This window comes from Vulpes lagopus, chromosome 3 (assembly GCF_018345385.1).
Source record: "Vulpes lagopus strain Blue_001 chromosome 3, ASM1834538v1, whole genome shotgun sequence".
Taxonomy (NCBI): Eukaryota; Metazoa; Chordata; class Mammalia; order Carnivora; family Canidae; genus Vulpes; species Vulpes lagopus.
Window position 1 is genome coordinate 148454435 of NC_054826.1, and position 22155 is coordinate 148476589.

Below are 22155 nucleotides of genomic sequence, written 5' to 3' on the forward strand. Positions count from 1 at the left end.
CTCTTAACCTTGTAGAAAAAGCAGGTGATTCTGAGATGCCATTCATCATAGCACGTCAGTTTGCAAATGTGTTTGGGTGAGTCTACCAGATTGAACGCTCTCCGTTTTAAAGGATTTTATGGGGTTTCTCCCCCCATAAAATTTTAAAGATTACCAGAGTACCATTTTTATTTTTAAAGATTACCAGATTACCATTTTTATTTTATTTTTTTTCTTCTCAGATTACCATTTTTAAATTTGCATTAGCAGTGTTTCCTAAAGGAAAAAATTAAAGAATATTCACTTTCAAATTCTTCCTTAAGCCCTCAGAGATAGCTGCCCCCCCCCCCCCCCGAAATAGCCTTCTTAACCTAAATTTAGAATTTTTAATTTAGGTGCTATTTTACCTTAAGCATCAGAGCATTACTAAGTTTATTTGGTTAACACAGCCACTCTTGGGGGGTAACTGAAGCTTGCAATTCTTAGGTAATTAGTTTAAGATTTTACATCTAGTAGGTGACGGAGAGCCTTTCAAATCCAGATCTGTAGGACTTAACAAGCCTGTTTTCTCTTAAGGTGCTGTGCTGGTCAGGGAGAGGGGGGGAAGGATCAGGTGCTATAAGCAAGCTCTAGAGCAATTCTTTGGCTACTGTGTGGAAGGGAGGAGAGTGTACTAATACATCACAGCATAGTAAAAGCTCTATTCCAGATCTTCCAAGTTTGTTGAGAACACAAAGGAAGGAAGCAGTGACTTCCTGGGGAAATTACTGTTTAATTTACATTGAAACCTGATCGTTAAGCATGAGGAAGGGTTTATGGAGGGAAGGTCATTCCAAGTGGAAGGATAAAGAAACATGTCCCATAGGATAGAGGCCTGAAAGTGTTAGTATGTGAATGACTCAAATTATTTTGACCAAGGTTAGGATGCATCTTCCATCAGGGTTGCAGTTCTTCAGTGTAGACGCTGCTGCTGCAAACCTGCCTGTATTTGAGGGAAAAAAAAGATTTATTCCAATACACAGGGCTGGAATTTACAATGCATTTTCCTTTACAAATGGTTTTCTGAATGGTAATTGTACTGACTTATACGGATTTTTGTTTAAGTCCCCAAATCAGGATAAAGTAGGCTTTTGTGGGCTGGTCTGGGAAATTAACTATGATGGGGTTCGTTTCTAAGTGGTAAATCATTTTGAGTTTTTACTCAGTTTACATTGTGGGAACATAAACTGTGATTTAGAGACTGGCTATAGTATTAATGGTACTTCTTTTTAAAGTATCTATTGATCAAATAGCTCTTGAAAATTGTCTTTAATGCTAGCTTTCTTTTTTAAAAAAAAATTATTATTTGACAAAGAGTACAAGCAGGGAGAGTGGCAGGGAGAGGCTCTGCTCAGTGGGGAGCCTGATGTGGGGGCTCGATGATCCCAGTATCCTGGGATCATGATCTGAGCCAAAGGCAGGCGCTTAACTGATTCAGCCACCTAGGTGCCACGTAATGCAAGCTTTCTGATAAGAATGTACAGAAACTAAACTAAAAAATCAAGGTTCTTTGAAATAGCATAAGGAGGAATGGTAGAAGGGTAGATGACTAGGAAGGTGTGGAAGCTAATGATGCATTTCATTTCAGCATTAGACTAACACATGTGTTGTCTTAAACAATTTTTCAAAGCACCTAAATTATTTTTAAAAAACCTCAATGCTTAGGGTTTGTCCACCTTGAGTAATACATTCTGAATATTGAACTTTCAGACATGGCATGTTTTGAAAAATTTTGTAGTTTCAAATCAAATCGTTTTAATTTATCTTTTGAAAACAAGTAATTTGCAGAATGTTGTTCTAAGACTCCTACTTCTGAATTCTCTACTGCTAGTTGTATACCAAAATGCTCAAATCACTTTCTAGGAAGATGGCAGAAAGAATTAAAATTTAGGGTAACTCATTCTAATACTCTTTTTAAAAATTTCTTTGTTAATTTACAATTAAAAAAATTCTGAGGCTAGGTCAGGCCTTAAAAGATCAGACTCTTCAGTATTGGCTTCCTGGCTGCTTTTGGTATATTGCAGTTTTCCCCTGCACTGTTCAGATTGCTACTATAAGCCATTCTGGTTTTAATATTGTACTACAAAATAACCTCTGGTTGGATTTCTAGTTTATAGCTTGCATGGTAAGAAGGTTAGATAAGTTTGTCTTGAAGTACTGTTTCCTTTAGACTATGAGGCAAAAAGTACCTTGGTTCTACTGGACATTCTTTCTCCTTTCTCTCCTACCCCATAATTCCTTGTAGTAGTAGAGGCCATGGGTTGTTGGCCTGCTATCTATTACCCCACTCTTTGTTTAGTAGTAGAATCCCCACATTTTAAGCAGGCGTGTGGCTGCCCAACTGGACTGTATTTCCCACCTCCTTTGTAGCTAGGCATGACCATGTGATCTAACCAGTGAGTTGTAGATAGAACAGGTATGTGCAACTCTGGATCCTGCCATCAGGGATGTACACTCCCTTTTTCTCCATCCCACTAGGTAGAATACAGACATGATAAAGGGAACCACCGGTAGGCATCTTATGCTACAAATGCTAGTCATGATCAAGATGGCTTATTAAAAAGGTAGGAGGAGCCTGGGTCACACTAGTCTAGTAGGACTGTTCACTGTGGTCTCTTAATGTGAGGAAGTTCTATCTTGTTTAAGCCAATTATTATTTTTGCTTTAATCACAAATCTGCCTGTATCCTTCCTGATAAGTTTCTAGAGTCGTCCTGGGAATTTATTTTATTTGGGTCGTCTGTTAACTGCCAGTGGCTGTGGGTACCCAGAGAGATTGGGAATTCCTGGTGGCAGTGGGTTAGGAGGTTTTCCACCATGACTGCCACCACCAGGCATGGATTAATCGTTCTTTACTACAGGATGGATAAGCAGAAAAGTCAACCTGAGGCTTATGAATAAAAACTACAGTGAAGAGGAACAGTGATCCAATGGACTTAACAAAATTCTGCCCCTGGCATAGTTTACTAGAAGAAAGTTAGAAAATAACGGATATTTGGGGGATCAGTGAAATAAAGCTTCCATAATATTTCTATTAAATGTTATCAGGAAGAAATAAGATAACCCAAGGAGACACAGTAAAACTTTTATTTTTTTATTTTTAATTCATGAGAGCCAAAGGCAGATGCTCAACCACTGAGCCACCCAGGCGTCCCAGTAAAACTGTTTTAGATAGTAATTAGGTGACTCAACATTCTAGAAAATTTAATCAGCAAAGCAGAGAAGCAATCTGAATATAAAGAATGAATGAGGAAGTGGTAAAGACAAGATAGCCATTATGGTATTACTTGAAGATCCAGGTGAATATGATAAAGTATTAAAGGTGCAGCAGAAGAAAATGTACATTTGTGGCAGTAGACCCTCGTGGTTGCAAATCAAGAATCCTACACACCAGTTGGGAGTGTGTCTTTTAAACATTTAAAAATATATTCTTGGGATCCCCGGGTGGCGCAGCGGTTTGGCGCTGGCCTTTGGCCCAGGGCGCGATCCTGGAGACCCGGGATCGAATCCCACATCAGGTTCCCGGTGCATGGAGCCTGCCTTCTCCCTCTGCCTGTGTCTCTGCCTCTCTCTCTCTCTCTCTGTGACTATCATAAATAAATAAAAATTAAAAAAAAAAAATATCTTTTAAAAATATATTCTTGGTGAAGACTTGCAAATCACCAACCAGTAATGTTAACTCTGATTCCTTGGTTTGTTGTTTGACAGAAAAAGGAAGTCCTAGAACAATTTCCCGCAAAATACAGCTTAAATTCTGTTTGCTAATTGTTGTGTGGAACAGCATTGATGACTATTTGCTGATATTCCTGGTTCTTTGAGCTACCTGGAATTTTATGCTTTTTCACCTTCTTTGAAGTTAAGCATCACTCCTTGACTGGCTTTGGCCAACGGCATGTGAGTGGAAATATTACTATTCGAAACTATTAAGTCAGTGCATAACTTAACCACATTCTTTTACCACCCCCCCCAGCTTGTCTCAAGTGGTAGGAATTCTATCATTTTGAGTGAGGATGGCATAGCAAGCTGTCCTATCCCTATATAGAGACATGTGGTATGAATAAGAAAGAAACCTTTGTTTTAAGCCACTGGCCTGAAATTATTACTCGAGAACAACTTAATTTATCTTAATGCATAAGCACTAGAAGAATAACTCACGAAATGCTGTGCTTTGCTAAGATGACAAACATTTAATGAACTCAGCACAATCCCAATATAAGATAGTCTGCATTATAGTAGACTGATGCTTTAATAAATGTCTATTTTAGTTCACCTGTTACTTTTATGCATAATGTTGAAATATTGGAGACATTTCTGTTTTAAATCAAAGGCATTGTTTTGAAAGTTCTGACAAGTGCTGTAGATATAAAATAGAAATGGAAGTTAAGCATTGGAAGAGGAACAAGTTCTTTGCCACTGATGGGATTCTATATCTAGAATATTCAGATCAAATTTTAAAAATTAATAGTCTATTAAAAGTGGCTGAATATAAGCATATAAAATATTACAGCAATTACTAGTTAGAAAATGGGATTTTTACCGGAAAAAAATTAGATCTAGTCATAAATGTGACATACATATAATCTGAAAGTAGAGCTTAAGAAAGTATTGCCTTGTCCAAGAAGATTGATAATTGTTCTGCCATTGCCAAAATAATGGATAGGTTTGGTGCAGCTTATTAATTCAAAATCAACAGTATTTTGGTGGGAGTGAGTTTTCATTTGTAATTTATTGAGGTATAATGCACAGATCCCATATGTAGAGTTTGCACCTTGACACTGCATGTACTGCTGTTATCAACACACTAATCAGGATGTTTAGACCATTTCCTTCCGTTCTCAGAAGTTCCTTTATGTTTCTTTTTAGTCAGTCACCTCTGTTCCCCAACCCAGTGGCAGCCACTGTACTGATTTCTATCTTCATAGATTATTTTGCATGTTTTTGAACTTCCTATAAATAGAATCACGTAGTATGGTTTTTTAGTGACTTTCTGGGCTCAATAGTGTTTTTGAATGCATTTACATTACTGCATGTCTCAGTAGTTTATTTGCTGAGAGATATCCCATTGTATACATTTTCCTGTTAATGGACATTGGGTTGTTTCCAGTTTTTAGTAAAATGAGTAATGCTGCTATGAACATTCTTGTATGAGACTTTTGTAGGTAAATATTTAAGAGTGGAAATGCCAAATCATGAGGTTGGTGCCATAGCAGTTGGTGTGAATGGTTTTGGCAATTATTCTCGAATTGTTCTTGAAAAAGAAATGAAACTTACTCTCTTAGAATATGGTAAAAATATCTTAGTTCGCTCCCCCCAACCTAACGTCTCTGCTGCAGGCTTCCACGCTGCTGCCATGGCCAACATGGAAGATGGTGAACAACCTTGCACCGGGTCCTCTCACTCTGGGAGCTCAGGCTCCAAGTCCGGGAGGCAACCAAATGTTCTGTCTCAAAAAGTGGAATGCGGTGGCCACGTGGAGCTGGGACATGGAGTGCAATAGGCGCACCATCTCCTGGGTCCAGGTGATGGATGCCTGTCTTAGATGTCAAGCCAAAAATGAACAAGAGGATTGTGTTGTGGTCTGGGAAGAATGTAATCCTTCCTTTCACAACCACTACATGTCCCTTTGGGGGAAACAGGACAATCACCACCCTCTCTCCCAGCAAGATTGGGTGGTCCAAAGAATCGCCAAATGAGAATGGTGGAGGACTTTATTAGCGCATTTGTTTGGAGCCCTGGTGGATCTTGTTATCAAGTGCCCTGTGAAGGCCAGAACATTCCAGGGAACTAATTCTTCAAATAGGAGGAGATGGCTATGTGGTCTCTTGGTACTCATCAGAGGCATGTTAGTATTTGTCAGTTTCATTTTCAGAAATCCTCTATAATAAGACAATTTATTATATTAAAGATGGTCATTCCTACCTCTGTAGTATATGTCACACATACTGCTTAGAAGTACTTTATTTTTTATTTTTTTTTTAGAAGTACTTTAAAGGAGAAAAGAGCTACAAATTGAATGACTGTAATTTATTTATTGATATCCAAAGGGCTGTGGAAGCAGTTCCATTTGGAATAGATGTATGCTTATAGTTGATCAGTTGGGGGAAAAAAAAAAAAAAGACAATGTTATAGTAACAAAGTGAAATTTAAAACCCAACCCTTATCCTTTATTATTTATTTTTGGCTGAGAGGGGGTGATTGATGAAATTTGACCTCTCCTTCCTGAAGTCATTCTGGATATTGTTGATAACCAATAATAATAATAAGTTTGGGCCAGTGAAATAAAATTTAACTTTTGGCCATATGGAATTTCAGTTGTCTTTTAGGCTGTCATCCTGTCTTTGGTTCATCAAGAAAACCTAAATCTACACTCACCTCACTGTTCAGTCATGGAACAGAAGTATTTTCAAGTTCCAGTCAGATTATGTTGTAATTAAACTGTGTTTTAGGTAGGAACGTTAATGAGGGGAAATTGTTTACCAGTGTAGCATTGGATCAGAAGTTTACTTTGTAATAAAAATAAATGGTTTATTCTGTTCACTTCAAAAAATTACTTCATTCTCTTCTGACAGCTCTCTAATACATGGATTGAGAAGTGTACCTGTGTGTAATGTTATGATATACATATTGAATGTGTTTACTTTTTTGGCTCGGGAACCTGGTCAAAGTGGTAGCAGTCCCACTCTAGATGGAGGAAGGAACCGTGCTGTGTTCTCTATGTTATAGTAGTGGTTTTATTTTGGCTATTATAAATTTTCATAATAGACTTTCTATCTGGTGTTCATTTTACAAAAATCAGTGTTTGGTTAAGAGTGGAACTTGTAAAAGTTGGCCTGTTCCTCTGTCCTCTGTTCATGTTCCTCGAACATGAAAGGATATGGGTGGGAGGTTTTGTGTGTGTGTGTGTGTGTGTGTGTGTGTGTGTGTGCGCGCGCGCGCAAGTGTTTATTGGCAGGCCGCTGCTTTTTCAAAGGTTGATTATACCCAAACATTATGGCTGCCTTGTGTACTTACCCTTGAAAAGTTTATGTATTGTAGTTTTCTTCCAGAGCAACTTCTAAAATGCTGCCACATTTAGGTTTTCTTCAAATGGAAATCCATTATGCACTCTGATTTTTTTGAATGGTCAGTCTTATTTTGTTACTCATGCACTTAATCTGTTGGTCCGGTTACAGTTTCATGATATGCTATTTGAGTTATTTTGGAAATTTTATTTCTTACCAATGCTATGTTTTGAGCAGTAAAATATAAAAAGAGGGAATGGCTCTAAGCACAAATCACAGATTGTTGAATGAGTAATGTAGATTGTTCCCACGTATGTGGGAAAATTACATCACTACCAAGTTTTGGGTTTTCTATTTATACTATCCTAGGCCAGCTTCCTTGCACTCCTCTTTTCCCACTAATTCATATTTCTTTTTAAAGGCAGTACAAAGCAACCAATAAAAGAAACTCATGGTAGGTTATTTTGGAGCCAAAAGGAATATGCTATGAAGTAAAGTACTAGTTAGCCAAGATGCCTCATTTTTAGATTTCTAGAGACACTTGAAAGATGTGAGCATACCTCCCTATCTTTTCATTTATGCTGTTCTCTTAATACATTCTTTAAAATATTACAAGATAATGATACTTGATTTTTTTAATTTAGAATTTGTCAAGTAATCCCAAATATGAAGGCCATAGTAGTTTTCTGTTGCGTGCATGTTCCTGTGTTTTTATTTCTCTAACTAGCAAAGTTAGATTCCCATTTTTCCCTCTGAAAACATTGTGCATGGGGAGCCTGGGTGACTTGGTTAAATGTCAGACTTTTGGTTTCAGCTCAGGTTGTGATCTTAGGGTTCTGGGATCCACTGCACAGATGTCCTGAGATGTTCTGCTCAGTGGGGAGTCTACCTGAGATTCTCTTTCTCCCTTTCCTCCCCACCCGACCCCCTGCCCATTCTCCCACTCAAATGCACCTGCGCACATTCTCACTCTCCCAAATAAATAAATAAAATCTTTAAGAAAATGAAAATGGGCACCTGGGTGGTTCAGTCAGTTAAGTATCTGCCTTTGGCTCAGGTCCTGAGATCAAGCCCTGCATGGATTCTGCTCAGCAGGGACTCTGCTTCTCCCTATGCCTCTACCCCCCCACCCCACTCCTGTTCTAGCTCCCTCTGCTATCTCTTAGATAAAAAATATTTTTTAAAGATTTTATTAATTTATTCATGAGAGACACAGAGAGAGGAGGAGACATAGGCAGAGTAAGAAGCAGGCTCCCTGTGGGGAACCTGATGCGGAACTCGATCCCAGGACTCTGGGATGATGCTCCGAGCTAAAGGCAGACACTCAACCACTGAGCCACCCAGGCGCCCCTCAAATTAAAAAGATCTTAAAAATGAAAACAGTGCATGGAGACATTAGGGTATCACTTTAATTGGTGGATGCTATTAAAGGGGCTAAACTGTTTAAAAATCTTGTTTTGGTATGATACAGATGTAGTGAATAGAGATTTTCATGGAACAGGCACAAAATGATATAATTTTAGGAAAAACCTACACGAATTAAAAAAGCAGAAGATATATACACTAAAATATTTACAGTAGCTTTCTCTGGTGTTGAGAATACAGGTAACAAAATATCCTATTTTGTTTTGCATATACATACATACACACATATATATATATATGTGCAAGCATTATTACTCTTTTTTTTTTTTTTAAAGATAAGAAGCTTTTTTTTTTTTTTAATTTTTTTTATTTATTTATGATAGTCACACAGAGAGAGAGAGAGAGGCAGAGACACAGTCAGAGGGAGAAGCAGGCTCCATGCACCGGGAGCCCGATGTGGGATTCGATCCCGGGTCTCCAGGATCGTGCCCTGGGCCAAAGGCAGGCGCCAAACCCCTGCGCCACCCAGGGATCCCCATTATTACTCTTTTATAAAAAGGAAGAAAAATCAGTCTCTTAGAGTGATCTATTTGAGACAAGAGCCCTGTTTAGTTAGTACTGCAGTAAGACCTTCAGTCTATGATTATAGGTTTCATTACTTTCAAAAATATTATAATTCGAATTGCTTCCCAAGTTCAGTGATGTTTGTTTTTATGAGGAGGAAGCAGAGAAATCCATCATGACAGTCCATCCATTTTACCTTTCTATCCTATTTTTGGGCCACCTGTTCAATCTCTCATCTGCTGAAGCTGTCTTATAAACTGATCACCTGCTTCTGCTTTCCTTAACCATTCTTACTACATACAGGTGTGGCAGGTGGGGACCCTGCCTCTAACTGTAGTTCCCTTGTCACAGGAATACATGATAGTCCCAAGTGATAGCTGGGTACTCCCAAGTGATTCCAGTGTTCAAAAAAAAGTAAATTACTCCAAAACCATCAGAAGCGAATAACTATTGCACATTTACATGTTTTCTTAAATAGAACACAAAGATTAGATGATTATTTTGGAGTATAAGCATTTTAATTGACTAGGTAGAGAATAGTTCATTAGATTTAGCAGAGGGGCACCTGGGTGGCTCACCGATTGAACGTCAGCCTTTCACTCAGGTCATGATCCCAGGTCCTGGGATCAAGTCCTGCATCAGGCTCCTTCTCCCTCTGCCTATGTCTCTGCCTCTCTCTCTCTCTGTGTCTCTCTTGAATAAATAAAAAAATAAAACCTTAAAAAAAAAAAAGATTTAGCCAAGTATACATTGAGTTCCTTCCTTTTCTCTTTACTGCCCCTGTGATCAAATACCTGTAGCGGGAATACTCTGCTCCTTTTAAAGTCTGCTATGAAGACAGGTGTTTTACAACCAGTGTTCTCTCCTTATTCCCCTCACCAATAGGAGAGAAATGTCAGAATATGTTATATTATTTTCATTCACAGCAACAAATAGCTAATATCAAGCACTCATTTTGAACTTTTTAAATCACTTTATGTGAACTGTACCTGTATTAGTTTATTTAATCTTTACGGTCTTTAAACTGTAAGATTATTGGGGAAATTTAAAGCTAAAATGATGTAATTTGTCCAAGACTAAGTAGCAAATGGTAGAGTCCATTCTCAGAACTGTTATGTTAATTGACTGTCAGTACCAGCACCTCTTTTAATTGCTAAGGTAACTAATTTCTGCTGTTTCTTTCTCCTTTCTGTTTAGGCAGTAGTGCAAATGGCCTGGTTTCTGCTTTCAATTTTATCACTCTTTGGTGGAAGAGCTCATGTTTTTATAGATGCAGTATAGAATAACAGGCTTTGGGATCTGATGCATATTTCAGTTCTAGTTGAGTGATCTTAGGCAAATTAACTTTATTTCTAAAAGGGGCACTAAAGGGGTACCTACCTTTACAAGCCTGTGTGGATTAAGAGAAAATGTTTATGCAGTGACAGCATATGCAAGTTTTCAGTGGTGACTCTTGTCTGTGGAGATGTTACCAGTCACCGAGCATTCCTCTCAAAGCAGTTATCAACTGGATCTGTTCATATCTGCTTCTTCGCATGATCTATTTCACCACTGTCTCTTTACTTAAAAAGAAGTTTCCCTACCTGGCTTTTTTTCTCACTGGCTCTAGGCTTTACATTTTACTGTGTATAAATTATTTGGCCAAAAATATTTTTTTGTTCAGTAGTTACTAAGCTTAGGCTCAGTTCTCTGCAAAGCATTTCCCATGAAAATTTAATAGCTTTTTGTATGAAATTGTGTGCATTAATACCATCGTGAGCAGTGTTTTGTTCTATGCTTCTTGAAAATTTTGGTCTGCAGTTATATTTTTTATCTTTGCATCACATATGAGTAGCTTTATTTTGCTTTTTTTTGGGAGGGTAATTCTTTATTTTTTAAATATTATTTATTCATGAGAGACACAGAAGCAGAGACATAGAGGGAGAGAAGCAGGCTCCTTAACAGGGAGCCCGATGTGGGACTTGATCCCCAGACCCAGGATCACGCCCTGAGCAAAAGGCAGACGCTCAGCTGAGCCACTCAGGCATCCCAATTCTTTTTCTTCTACGAGTTAGAATATGACTAATCTTGGCATAATGGTTAAAGAGGGTTGTTATTGGACTGGCACAATAAAGGACTGTTTGAGGATAGATGTCTGAGACATGAAACTTAAACTGGAGCCCAGATGTCCATGTTGTGATTTCCTAGGAATAAAAGGTCTTAGTGTTCAGTAAATCCTGTCTTGACAAGACCGTTTTGATTTGTGTTTATATTCTTAGGTGACCGGGTTATTGATGTGGGATCTGAATGGAGAACTTTCAGCAATGATAAAGCAACAAAAGATCCATCCCGAGTTGGAGACTCTCAGAATCCTCTTCTGAGTGATGGAGATTTGTCTACCATGATTGGCAAGGTAATAAATCCACTTGGCAGGAAACATAAACTGTGGACTGAACTCCCAGCCTTTGAGAGTTTGGGAACTTTGCAAAAGTATCCTTCACTGCCCGCCCCCATGAGGAATTTTGACCTGAAAATAAAACTTACCAGTAATACTATTGTGAATGATTGTTCCCGTACACAGGTCTTCTTCTACCTTAACGGGGAGACCAACAGATCGAAATTACAGTCTATCTCAGGCCCTTGTTTCCATGAGGCACATTTTGCACAAAAATTGAATGTATCATGATCTTTGTGAGTTCATATTGATATGTTCCTTGAATATTATGGATGTCTTTCCCTCCCCCCACCCCCACATTACCTAAGATAAATTATAGCTCAGAATAGCCTGTTTTCCAATGGTGGATTCATGACTTACCTAAGCAATGTACGTTCGTCATCAGTAAGGTGAGAGTAAGAGTATTTATTAGAAAGTTGGAAGGTTAGGTGGGAATGTATGTAAAGTATTTATAGCCCAACATGTAGCATGTGTTTAGTAAATGGTAGCTGCTACTGTTAGATAAGACAACAGCATAATTTGTCTGGCAGCTTGGCTGTTTTTTGCTCTTTTATCTGAATTGGAAGGAGTGGTGGCAATAATCCAAAGAACTAATCAAGGAAGGGGTACTATTTCAGGACTTGAGCTATACTACTGCATAGTCTGTCTTCAAGAAAATGTTATGAAAAAGCAGGTCATTAATTCTTTTTTCATACCCTATAAAATACATATAAAATTTGAAAAACATAATGTAGACTTGGGTAAGAGTTGATAGTATTATATTCAGAAATATCTTTAGCTGATTTCTGCATTTGTTTTAGCCTTATAGGTTTGGAGGAAAAGTATACGAAGGACATTTTAAAATCTGAGATTGCGACTAATTGACACTCTAAACACTAAACACTAAAAACACTAAAAAGTGTTTAATTTTTTTTAAGTAGAAAATTCATGAGTCAAACATCAATGGAAAACAAACACAATTTTCCAAGATTTTCTTCACCCTTAACCCCCAAACTCAGTTCCCACTGCAGCCCTCTTTCCTCATCAGAAACCAGTAACCACTATCGCTAGTTTTCTCCTCTGTCCTTTGACAGTTGTTTATCTTACGTGGCAAAAGGAGCTTTTTAAGATGCTACATTTCTCATGTATTAGATTCTGTAGGTATTTGGGAATATTTCCGGACTTTGTATCCTTTCTCTGTCCTGGCCTAGTCAGTCGGACATCAAATCACACTCTTAGTATCCAGTAGCTTTAGTTCTCCTCACTGTTCTGCCTTCTCAGCATTTGCTTCATTCATCTTTTCCATTTAAAGGTTAGGATCACTTTATTTTAAAAAAAATAATTGGTTATTATTTTCAGTGAGGTTTTGGTTAGATATATTTGCATATTGACTTAAGGAAGATGAGCTTCTTCCTGATAAATCTTCTGTTCACAAACATAGTATGCCTTTCCATATGCCTTTAGTCATATGTGTCCTTCTAGATGGGTTTTCTTCATAAAGGTCTTTCATGTGTAAGTTGATTCCTAGAGACTTCTCTTTTTTGTTGTTTGTTTCTTTCAGGGCCTTATAACTGGTTAGTTATACATATGAAGGCTGTTGATTTCTGTTTAATTTTGACCTTGCCTCTAATGAATTCTGTTATTTATAGCAGTTTCACAGTGATTTTATATACAAAAATACTATCTGCAAAAAGTTTATCACTTCCTTCCCAAATTATTACTCCTAATTTTTCTCTTGCCTAATTTTATTTTTAATTTTAATTTTTAATTTATTTTAAATAAACTCTACCTCACAGTGGGGCTTGAAGCTTGAACTTAAAATCCCCCCAAGTTTGAGTTGCATGCTCTACTGACTGCACCAGCTAGGTGCCCCTTACCCCTCCCTTGCTCTGTTGCCTAACTTTAAAGTAATTATACCAGTATGGTTACATAAGTACATTATGTAATTACATCACATTGGCCAGTTTTCCTAGTATTCGCATATCTCAAGACACTGGGTATAGTTCCAATCCACCATAATAAAGCAAAATACCACAATAAAGGGAGTCAATTGCTTTTTTAAGCTTCCCAGTACATATAAAAGTCATATTTACACTATACTGTAGTCTGTTAAGGGTGTAGTAGCATTATGTTTTAAAAAAGCAATGCGGGCAGCCCGGGTGGCGCAGTGGTTTAGCGCCGCCTGCAGTATAGGGCGTGATCCTGGAGACCCGAGATCGAGTCTCACATCGGGCTCCCTGCATGGAGCCTGCTTTTCCCTCTGCCTGTGTCTCTACCTTTCTCTCTCTCTTTATGAATGAATGAATGAATGAGCAATGCATATACTTTAGCTTAAAAATATTGCTAAAAAATGTTAATCGTCATCTGAGCTTTCAGTGAATTACGCTTTTTTTGTGGGTGGAGGGTCTTGCTTCGATGTGATGGTTGCTGAATGGTAAGTGGCTGTGGCAGTTTCTTAAAAAAATGAAGTTTGCCCCATCAATTGACTTTTCTTTTCACATGTGATTTCTCTGTGGCTTGTGATGGTGTTCACTAGTGTTTTACCCACAGTAGAACTCTAATTCCAGAATTAGAGTCCGTCCTCTCAAACCCTGCCACTGCCCTTTCAACTAAGTTTATTTAATATTCCAAACCCTTTGTTGTCATTTCAACAGTCTTCACAGCATCCACACCAGGAGTAGATTCCATCTTAGGAAACCACTGTCTTTATTCATCTGTAAGAAGCAGCTCCTCATCCTTGAAAGTTTGATCCTGAGATTGCAGCCAGTCAGTCCCATCTTCATTCAGTCCCTTCTCTTCATGAGATTGCTATTTGTCCTCTTGCTGCTTTCATCACATCTGCATTACTTCCTCCAGTGAAGTCCTGAATCCCTCCAAGTCCTCATGAGGGTGGGAATCAGCTTCTTCCAGTCTCCTGTTTATGTTGATATAATGACCTCTTCCCATGAATCACGAATGTTCTCAGTGGCATCTAGAGTAATGAATCCTTTCCAGGTCTTCAGTGGACTCTGCCCAGGGCCATCAGAGCAAACACCGTCTGTGGCACCTGTAGCCTATGAAATGTGTTTCCTAAATAAGAAGACTTGAAAGTTGAAATTACTCTTTGATCTACAGGCTGGAGAATGGATATTGTGTGAGCAGGCACGAGAACAACATGTAACCCCATCGTCCAGCTCCATCAGAGCTCTTGGGTGACCAGGTGCATTGTCAATGAACAGTCATATTTTGAAAGCAGTCTTTTTTCTGAGCAGTTATTCTCAACATTTGGGCTTAAAATAATTAGTGAACAGATGTGCTATCATCCAGGCTTTGTTGTTCCATTTCTAGAGCACAAGCAGTGTAGCTAGCATAACTCTTAGGGGCCCTAGGATTTTCAGAATGGTACATGAGCATTGGCTTCAACTTAAGTCACCAGTTGCATTAGTCCCTAACAACAGAGTTAGGCTGTTGAAGCTTTGAAGCCAGGCATTGACCTCTCCTCTCTAGCTAAGGAAGTCCTAGGTGGCATCTTCCAATAAAAGGCTGTTTATCTACATTGAAAATCTGTTGTTGAGTGTAGTCACCTTCATGAATTCTCAAAGCTTGATCTTCTTGATAACTTGCTGCAGCTTCTACATCAGCACTTGCTGCTTCATCTTGTGTTTCATGTTTTATATTAGAGAGAGAGCTTCTTTCCTTATGTCTCAGGAACCAACCTCTGCAAGCTTCCAACTTTTCTCCTATAGCTTCCTCACCTCTCTGAGCCTTCACAGAATTGAAGAGAGTTAGGACCCTGCTCTGGATTAGGCTTTGGCTTAAGGGAATGTGGTGGCTAGTTTGATCTTCTGTCCCAAAGCACTACAACTTTCCCCCATATCAGCAAGAAGGCTGTTGCACTTTCTTATCATTTGTGTCTTCATTGAAGTAGCACTTTTAATTTCCTTGGCATTCACAACTTGGCTGTTTGGCACAAGAGGCCTAGCTTTCAGCCCACCTTGGATTTTGACATGCCTTCCTTTACTAAGCTTAATCATTTCTAGCTTTCAACTTAAAGTGAGAAACGTGTGACTATTTCTCTGACTTAGAAGCCATTATAGGGTTATTAACTGGCCTAATTTCAATATTGTTGAGTCTCAGGGAATAGGGAGGCCCAAGGAGAGGGAGAGAGATGGGGAAACAGCTCCTCAGTAGAACACACAAATTTATTAAGTTTGCTGTCTTAAAAGTGTGCAGTTTGTGGAGCCTCAAAACAATAGTAACATCAAAGATCACAGATCACTGTAAGAAATACAGTGAATAAATTTGAAATGTTACAAGAATTACTAACATGTGACAGAGACCTGAAGTGAGCAAATGCTGTTGGAATAAGGGCGCCAATAGACTTGCTCAACTTCGGGTTGCCTTAAACTTTCAATTTGTTAACAGTACAAAAACACGGTCTCTGCAAAGTGCAGTAAAGTGAAGCACAATAAAACAAGGTATGCCTTTTCTTCCCATTAATAATTGTGCTGGTTTTGGGCCTGGGAGAATGATTTTCTAATACAAAGAAATACCCATTTGTAATATTTTGTGAGTTTGAAATAAAAAAATGGCTTTTGAGTTTTGTTTGCTTGCCTTTATAGCACCTTTGGAGATGATCCTTTCATTTTTCTCCTTAGGTCTATTAGGTAATGGTTTATACTCTTGAGCTCTCTCACAGTTACTCATTTACACCATCTCAACCTGGTACTTATTCTACTGAGGATTAGAGAGGAGGCACAGGGTAGATTTCTTGGACTTATACAGTCAAGAGCGTATAAGTTCTGTTTCCTTAGAAATGTCTATTCAGATTTAAAATTTTTTTTGCATAAAGTTATAAAACCTTGTTTTACAGGGTACAGGAGCTGCAAGTTTTGATGAATTTGGCAATTCTAAGTACCAAAATCGGAGAACAATGAGTAGTTCTGATCGGGCAATGATGAATGCTTTCAAAGAAATCACTACTATGGCAGACAGAATCAACCTCCCCCGAAATATAGTTGTAAGTTTTTGTCTGTCTCCTTTAAGCCATTCTGACATTGACTTAGTGTAATTTATTGAACACATGAAATTTTGATATTGCAACTAATTAAATGGCCTAGAGTTAATTAAACTTAGTTTCTTTGCTTTGAAGGATCGAACAAATAATTTATTCAAGCAAGTGTATGAACAGAAGAGCCTGAAGGGAAGAGCTAATGATGCCATAGCTTCCGCTTGTCTCTATATTGCCTGTAGACAAGAAGGGGTTCCTAGGACATTCAAAGGTAAGTTTTTAATTGCAGAGATACAAATATTCTCTGTGTTAAAGTAACAGACCAAAGTCAAGGAACTTGGACACCATGTAACTAAGTCAGGTTTCCCTGGTTACATACGGTATCCATCTTGGTATCATTTCCAAATACCTCTTTAATTTGTTCTCTGACAAAAATTAATTCTGTGATCTGAACCATGTTCTTCTCAGGCTCTTTTCCCATGTAAAGTCATTTTAGTCCATGTAAGCTCTGTGTTCTTTGCTTGTGAGATCTTTTGAGTTGACTGCATTTTGTGGCCTTTGAGGCCTGGTATCATAAGCCAGAGTATGCCTTTGTTACTGGTTAAGTCTGTACACTTGATGCACAGAAAACTATTTCTAAGACCATGTACAGGTCTCTACAAGTGAAGGAGTCAAGCCTTAGAAAACATCAGGGACATTTTTCTCAAGTTAAACAGTTTGCACTTTCACCCTTAAGTTGGAGGGTTTGAAAGAACTTGTATTTTTCATCCAGTTTGTATTCAAGATGAATATAGGACAGCTTATTCACAGTGCTGCTGTGACCCTTATTGCTCTGACTTTCTCTGCCAGAGTTCATTTCAGCTTAAGATTTTTATTACCTTTCATTCACCCATGAATATCTTACAATGAAGCAGTGGCTTTTTTTTTTTTTTTTTTTTTTTTTTTATTCTTGAGAGATAGAGACAGGCAGAGACACAGGCAGAGGGAGAAGCAGGCTCCGTGCAGGGAGCCTGATGTGAGACTCGATCCCAGGTCTCCAGGATCACACCCTGGGGCTGAAGGCGGCGCTAAACTACTGAGCTAAACCACTGAGCCACCGGGGTGAGGCAGTGGCTTTTATCCTCATCATCTTATTGTTTATTACAACTAAAACTAAGGCTTTTGTTAAATTTGTGTTTGGTAGTTTAATTTTTAGAATAACAGAGTCAAATACTTAATCTCATTTTGTTGTTATAGCCTATGACCCCAGGGATTGCATATACATATGACTTTGGGTAGCTTGAGAAGTATCCTTTAGCTTTGGGTATATTCTTTTATCTCCTTGATACACACTCCTTACAAAAGATTTATACATAAATATCAATGGAGTTTTGGATTATTTGAAAAAACTTGTTTCTTTGAATTGAAACTTGTTAGTATTTTGAAATAATAAAAACCGACATTTAATTCATTTCAAAGACTTCTTTAAAGTGTGATAAACATTTAAATTTATTGAGGGGGTGCCTGGGTGGCTCAGTCAGTTAAGTATCTGATTCTTGGCTTTGGCTCAGGTCATGATCTCAGGGAGATCATGTGATCTAGATTGATCAAGTGCCGCATCAGGCTCCAGGCTCAGTGCAGAGTCTGCTTGAGAATCTCTCTCCCTCCTCCTCCCCACTGCTCGTGGGTGCTCACTCTAAAACTAAATATATAATTTTTTTTAAAAATTAACTGAGAAATTTTAAATTAGCTCTATGGGAAGTATTGAGAGGATTAGAGATTCATTTTTAAGGCATGTTTTGTTCTTTATTGAGGTAACTGGTATGTTATATACCGTGTGTGTGTGTGTGTGTGTGTGTGTGTGTGTGTGTGTGTATACACTATATATACCATATATACCATATATGCCATAGGTGAGTTCTCGGTGCACAATATTATACATTTGATCCTTGAACAACACAAATTTGAACTTCATGCATCTAATTATATGCAGATTTATTTATTTATTTTTTACATAGTGCAGTACTGTAAGTGTTTCTCTTACGATTTTTTTTTTTTTAAGATTTTATTATTCATGAGAGGCACAGAAAGAGGCAGACATAGGCAGAGGGAGAAGCAGGCTCTCCATGCAGGGAGCCCGATGCGAGACTCAATCCCAGAACTACAGGATCATGCCCTGAACCAAAGGCAGATGCAACCACTGAGTCACCCAGGCGTCCCATCTCTTATGATATTATTAATATTGTCTCTAGCTTTTTTGTTAAAATACAATCCATAATATACAAAATGTTGACTATTATTGCTAAGGCTTTCAGTCAACAGTATGCTACTGGTAGTTCAAGTTTTGGGGAGGGTAAAAAGTTATTCATGGATTTTTGACTGTGCTGGGAGTTGGCACCCTCTAATCCCTGAGTTGTTCAGGGGTCAACTGTAATTTGACATATGTTACATACTACAAAGTAATCACTAAAATCCAGTTACCAGCCATCACCATATAGTTGATTCCCTTCATTCATTTTGCCTACTCCTCAACTCCTTTCCCCTCTTGTAACCACCAGTGTGTTCTGTGTCCATGAATTCGTTTTTGTTTTATTTGTTAATTTTTTGTTTTCGTTTTCCACATGAGTAAAATCATATGGTATTTGTCTTTCTCTGTCTTCGTAGCATAATACTTTCTAGTGACAAGATTTTATTCTTTTTTAAGGCATAATAGTATCCATCGTATTGATATACCTCCTCTTCATCCATCTATTGATAGACTGTTTCCGTATCTTGGGTATTGTAAATAATGCGCAGTGAACATAGGGGTGCATAAATCATTTTGAATCCTTGTCTTTTTATTCTTCATATTCTTTGTATAAATACCCAGAAATGGAATAGCTGGATAATATGGTATTTCTAGTCTTAGTTTTTGTGAGGAACCTCCATCTTTTTTTCCATAGTGGCTGCACCAATTTACATTCCCACTAACAGTGCATGAGGGTTCCCTTACTCCATGTCTTCTCCTCTCCAACAACTTGTTATTTCTTGTCCTTTTGATAATAGCCATTCTGACCAGTGTGCAGTGATATCTCATTGTGGTTTTGATTTTCATTTTTCTATAATTAGTGATGTTGAGCATTTTTCATGTGCCTATTGGCCATGTGTATGTTATCTTTGGAAAAATATCTATTCAGATCCTATGCCCATTTTTTAATCAGGCTGTTGAAGGCATGATTGCATTTTTGCAATTAAAATTTATTTTATAATCAGAAATGATATATTTTTAAATGAATCATATGACTGTGGATTTAAATTTTTTTTTCTTTCAGAAATATGTGCCGTGTCACGAATTTCTAAGAAAGAAATTGGTAGATGTTTTAAACTTATTTTGAAGGCTTTAGAAACCAGTGTGGATTTGATTACAACTGGGGACTTCATGTCCAGATTTTGTTCCAACCTCTGTCTTCCTAAACAAGTACAGATGGCAGCTACACATATAGCCCGTAAAGCTGTGGAATTGGACTTGGTTCCTGGAAGGAGCCCGATCTCTGTGGCAGCGGCAGCCATTTACATGGCCTCACAGGCATCAGCTGAGAAGAGGACCCAAAAAGGTAGGATTCTTCCTCAGAAGGAGTAGTGATGAAATTGTGAAGGCCTGTAGTATATAATTGTGTTTCATTTTAAGCACAAAGCAGGTAAATAACTCGAACCCACATTTAAGAAAGAGTTTCGGGATCCCTGGGTGGCGCAGCGGTTTGGCGCCTGCCTTTGGCCCAGGGCGCGATCCTAGAGACTCGGGATCGAATCCCACGTCAGGCTCCCGGTGCATGGAGCCTGCTTCTCCCTCTGCCTGTGTCTCTGCTTCTCTCTCTCTCTCTCTCTGTGACTATCATAAATAAATAAAAATTAAAAATAAATAAATAAATAAGAAAGAGTTTCTCAGTTGAGGTGCCTGGGTGGCTCAGCCAGTTAAGTGGCCGACTCTTGATTTCCGCTCAGGTCATGATGTCAGGGTTGTAAGATCGAGCCCGATGTCAGGCTCCTCGCTCAGTGGGCAGTCTTCTTGAGAGTCTGTCTCCCTCTCTTCCTGCTCGAGTTCAGTCTCTCTCTCTCTCTCTCTCCAATAAATAGATCTTTTTTTAAAAAAGTAGTTTCTTAGAATAAAATTTAAAAGCAAAATACTGTATTTTCCTTAAGTGGTTTATAAAATGTTTGGAAGCATAACTGTATGGACACCCTTCCCATTCAAATTAAGTAGTTTGTACATTTTTCATTTCTAGGAGCTATTTTTGTCACTCCAAAACATTATTTTAAATAGTCCTCCTTTACTCCCTCAAAACTTGGTCTTGTCAATCTTAAAAGGTGGGGGCCATGCTTATTTCGCACTTCCCAGTGTGGCCTCCTACAGCTGGGCACACTAGGAATTTGTGCTGACCATGAGGTTGTAACATTCTGTGAAGCCCATTCCCTTTCTCCTTTTGAATGGTATGCAGTTTCTTAAGACACTGACATAAGTAGTTTCAACCTTCTAAAGGCAGAGTTGAGTTTATTGTTGTAGGGGAATTTTCAAACAGAGGCACTAAGTGAATTTCTTTACAAGCACTTATTAATTACTTCCGTGAGCCTCAAAAAGATTTATAAAGAAAAAGAAGCAGTCATTTCTAAATTTAAAAGGTAGTGAGATGACTTGCTGCACCGACTTTGTAATAACCTATTAAGAACAGCCTTTCACCTCCGCTTAGGCTGCAGGTTTCTATATTAATAAAGTAATAAATTATATAGAAGAATGATTAGAAAGAAGCAGCCAACCATTAGTTATTTAAATGTGCCATTATCCATTCCTTTTGGCCTCCACTCATATTTCTTAAGGAAATTTTGAGTCTTCTGGTAAAATTGAGAAGTTGAAGCTAAGCAGAGCATCCTTACCTTCATTCCTAGTTGTAAAGTTTATCCTAATCAACTGCACAGAAGTGTTTATCTTGGCACTTTATGTCGTTTGTGTTTTACATGAAGTTTGTTTTTTTGGAAGTTAAGGCCCTTTTCTTCCTCTCCCATCAGCCAGTTGACATTCACCAGTATGTGTGTCTACAAGAGAGATAATAAATGTAAGGCAGCATGAGATAATGAAATTTAAAACTAGCTCATGGCACACTGATGGCAGGCGTCCACACTGAAAAATCTGTAAACCCTTAGGATTTGAACCGTGAAAAGGTGGTAAAATGAGTTAGTGTTAAAGACTGTTTTAAAAATCCATTTTGATTAAGTATTTGTAAGCAAATAATTGTCAAGCACTAGTCCTTTGGGACTTCTAATAAAAAGGAAAAAAGTGGATGCCTGGGTGGCTCAGTGGTTGAGCATCTGCGTTCAGCTCAGGGTGTGATCCCAGAGTCTGGGATCAAGTCCCACATTAGGCTCCCTGCGAGGAGCCTGCTTCTCCCTCTATCTCTCTGACTCTCTCTTTGTCTCTCATGAATAAATAAAACCTTTTAAAAAAAAAAGGGAAAAAGGTGACAATGACTTTGAAGGGTAAAAGTAGACCTACTCATAGGATTCTGTAATAAACTAGAAATACGTGAATTCTCTGTGCTCAGTGTTAGGTGTGGGTAATAGCAAAACATCCACATTATGCTGGAATGTACAGCTGTGTAATATCTGATGAACTAAGTAGAAAAAGGTTGTAGAACAATATTTAACATATGATTCCTTTTTCTTTTCTAATTTTATTTATTTGACAGCATGGACAGGGGGAGTAGGAGAGGGAAGAGCAGGCTCCAATGCCAAGCAGGGAGCCTGATGTGGGACTCGATCCCGGGACCCCAGGACCATGCCTGGGCTGAAGGCAGT

The 22155-nt window shown here is 38.3% G+C and overlaps 1 protein-coding gene and 1 pseudogene across 1 annotated transcript in view; both read left to right on the plus strand.

Annotated features, from left to right (window-relative positions):
• Nucleotides 1–22155, plus strand: part of GTF2B (general transcription factor IIB) — a 35324-nt gene that overhangs the window by 12176 nt on the left and 993 nt on the right. The window contains exons 3-6 of the mRNA XM_041750445.1: nt 11206–11339; nt 16213–16359; nt 16492–16621; nt 19641–19922. Coding sequence (XP_041606379.1) covers nt 11206–11339; nt 16213–16359; nt 16492–16621; nt 19641–19922 — 693 coding nt within the window. The remainder of the gene's footprint in view (nt 1–11205; nt 11340–16212; nt 16360–16491; nt 16622–19640; nt 19923–22155) is intronic.
• On the plus strand, nt 5174–7625 carry LOC121488135 (annotated as a pseudogene).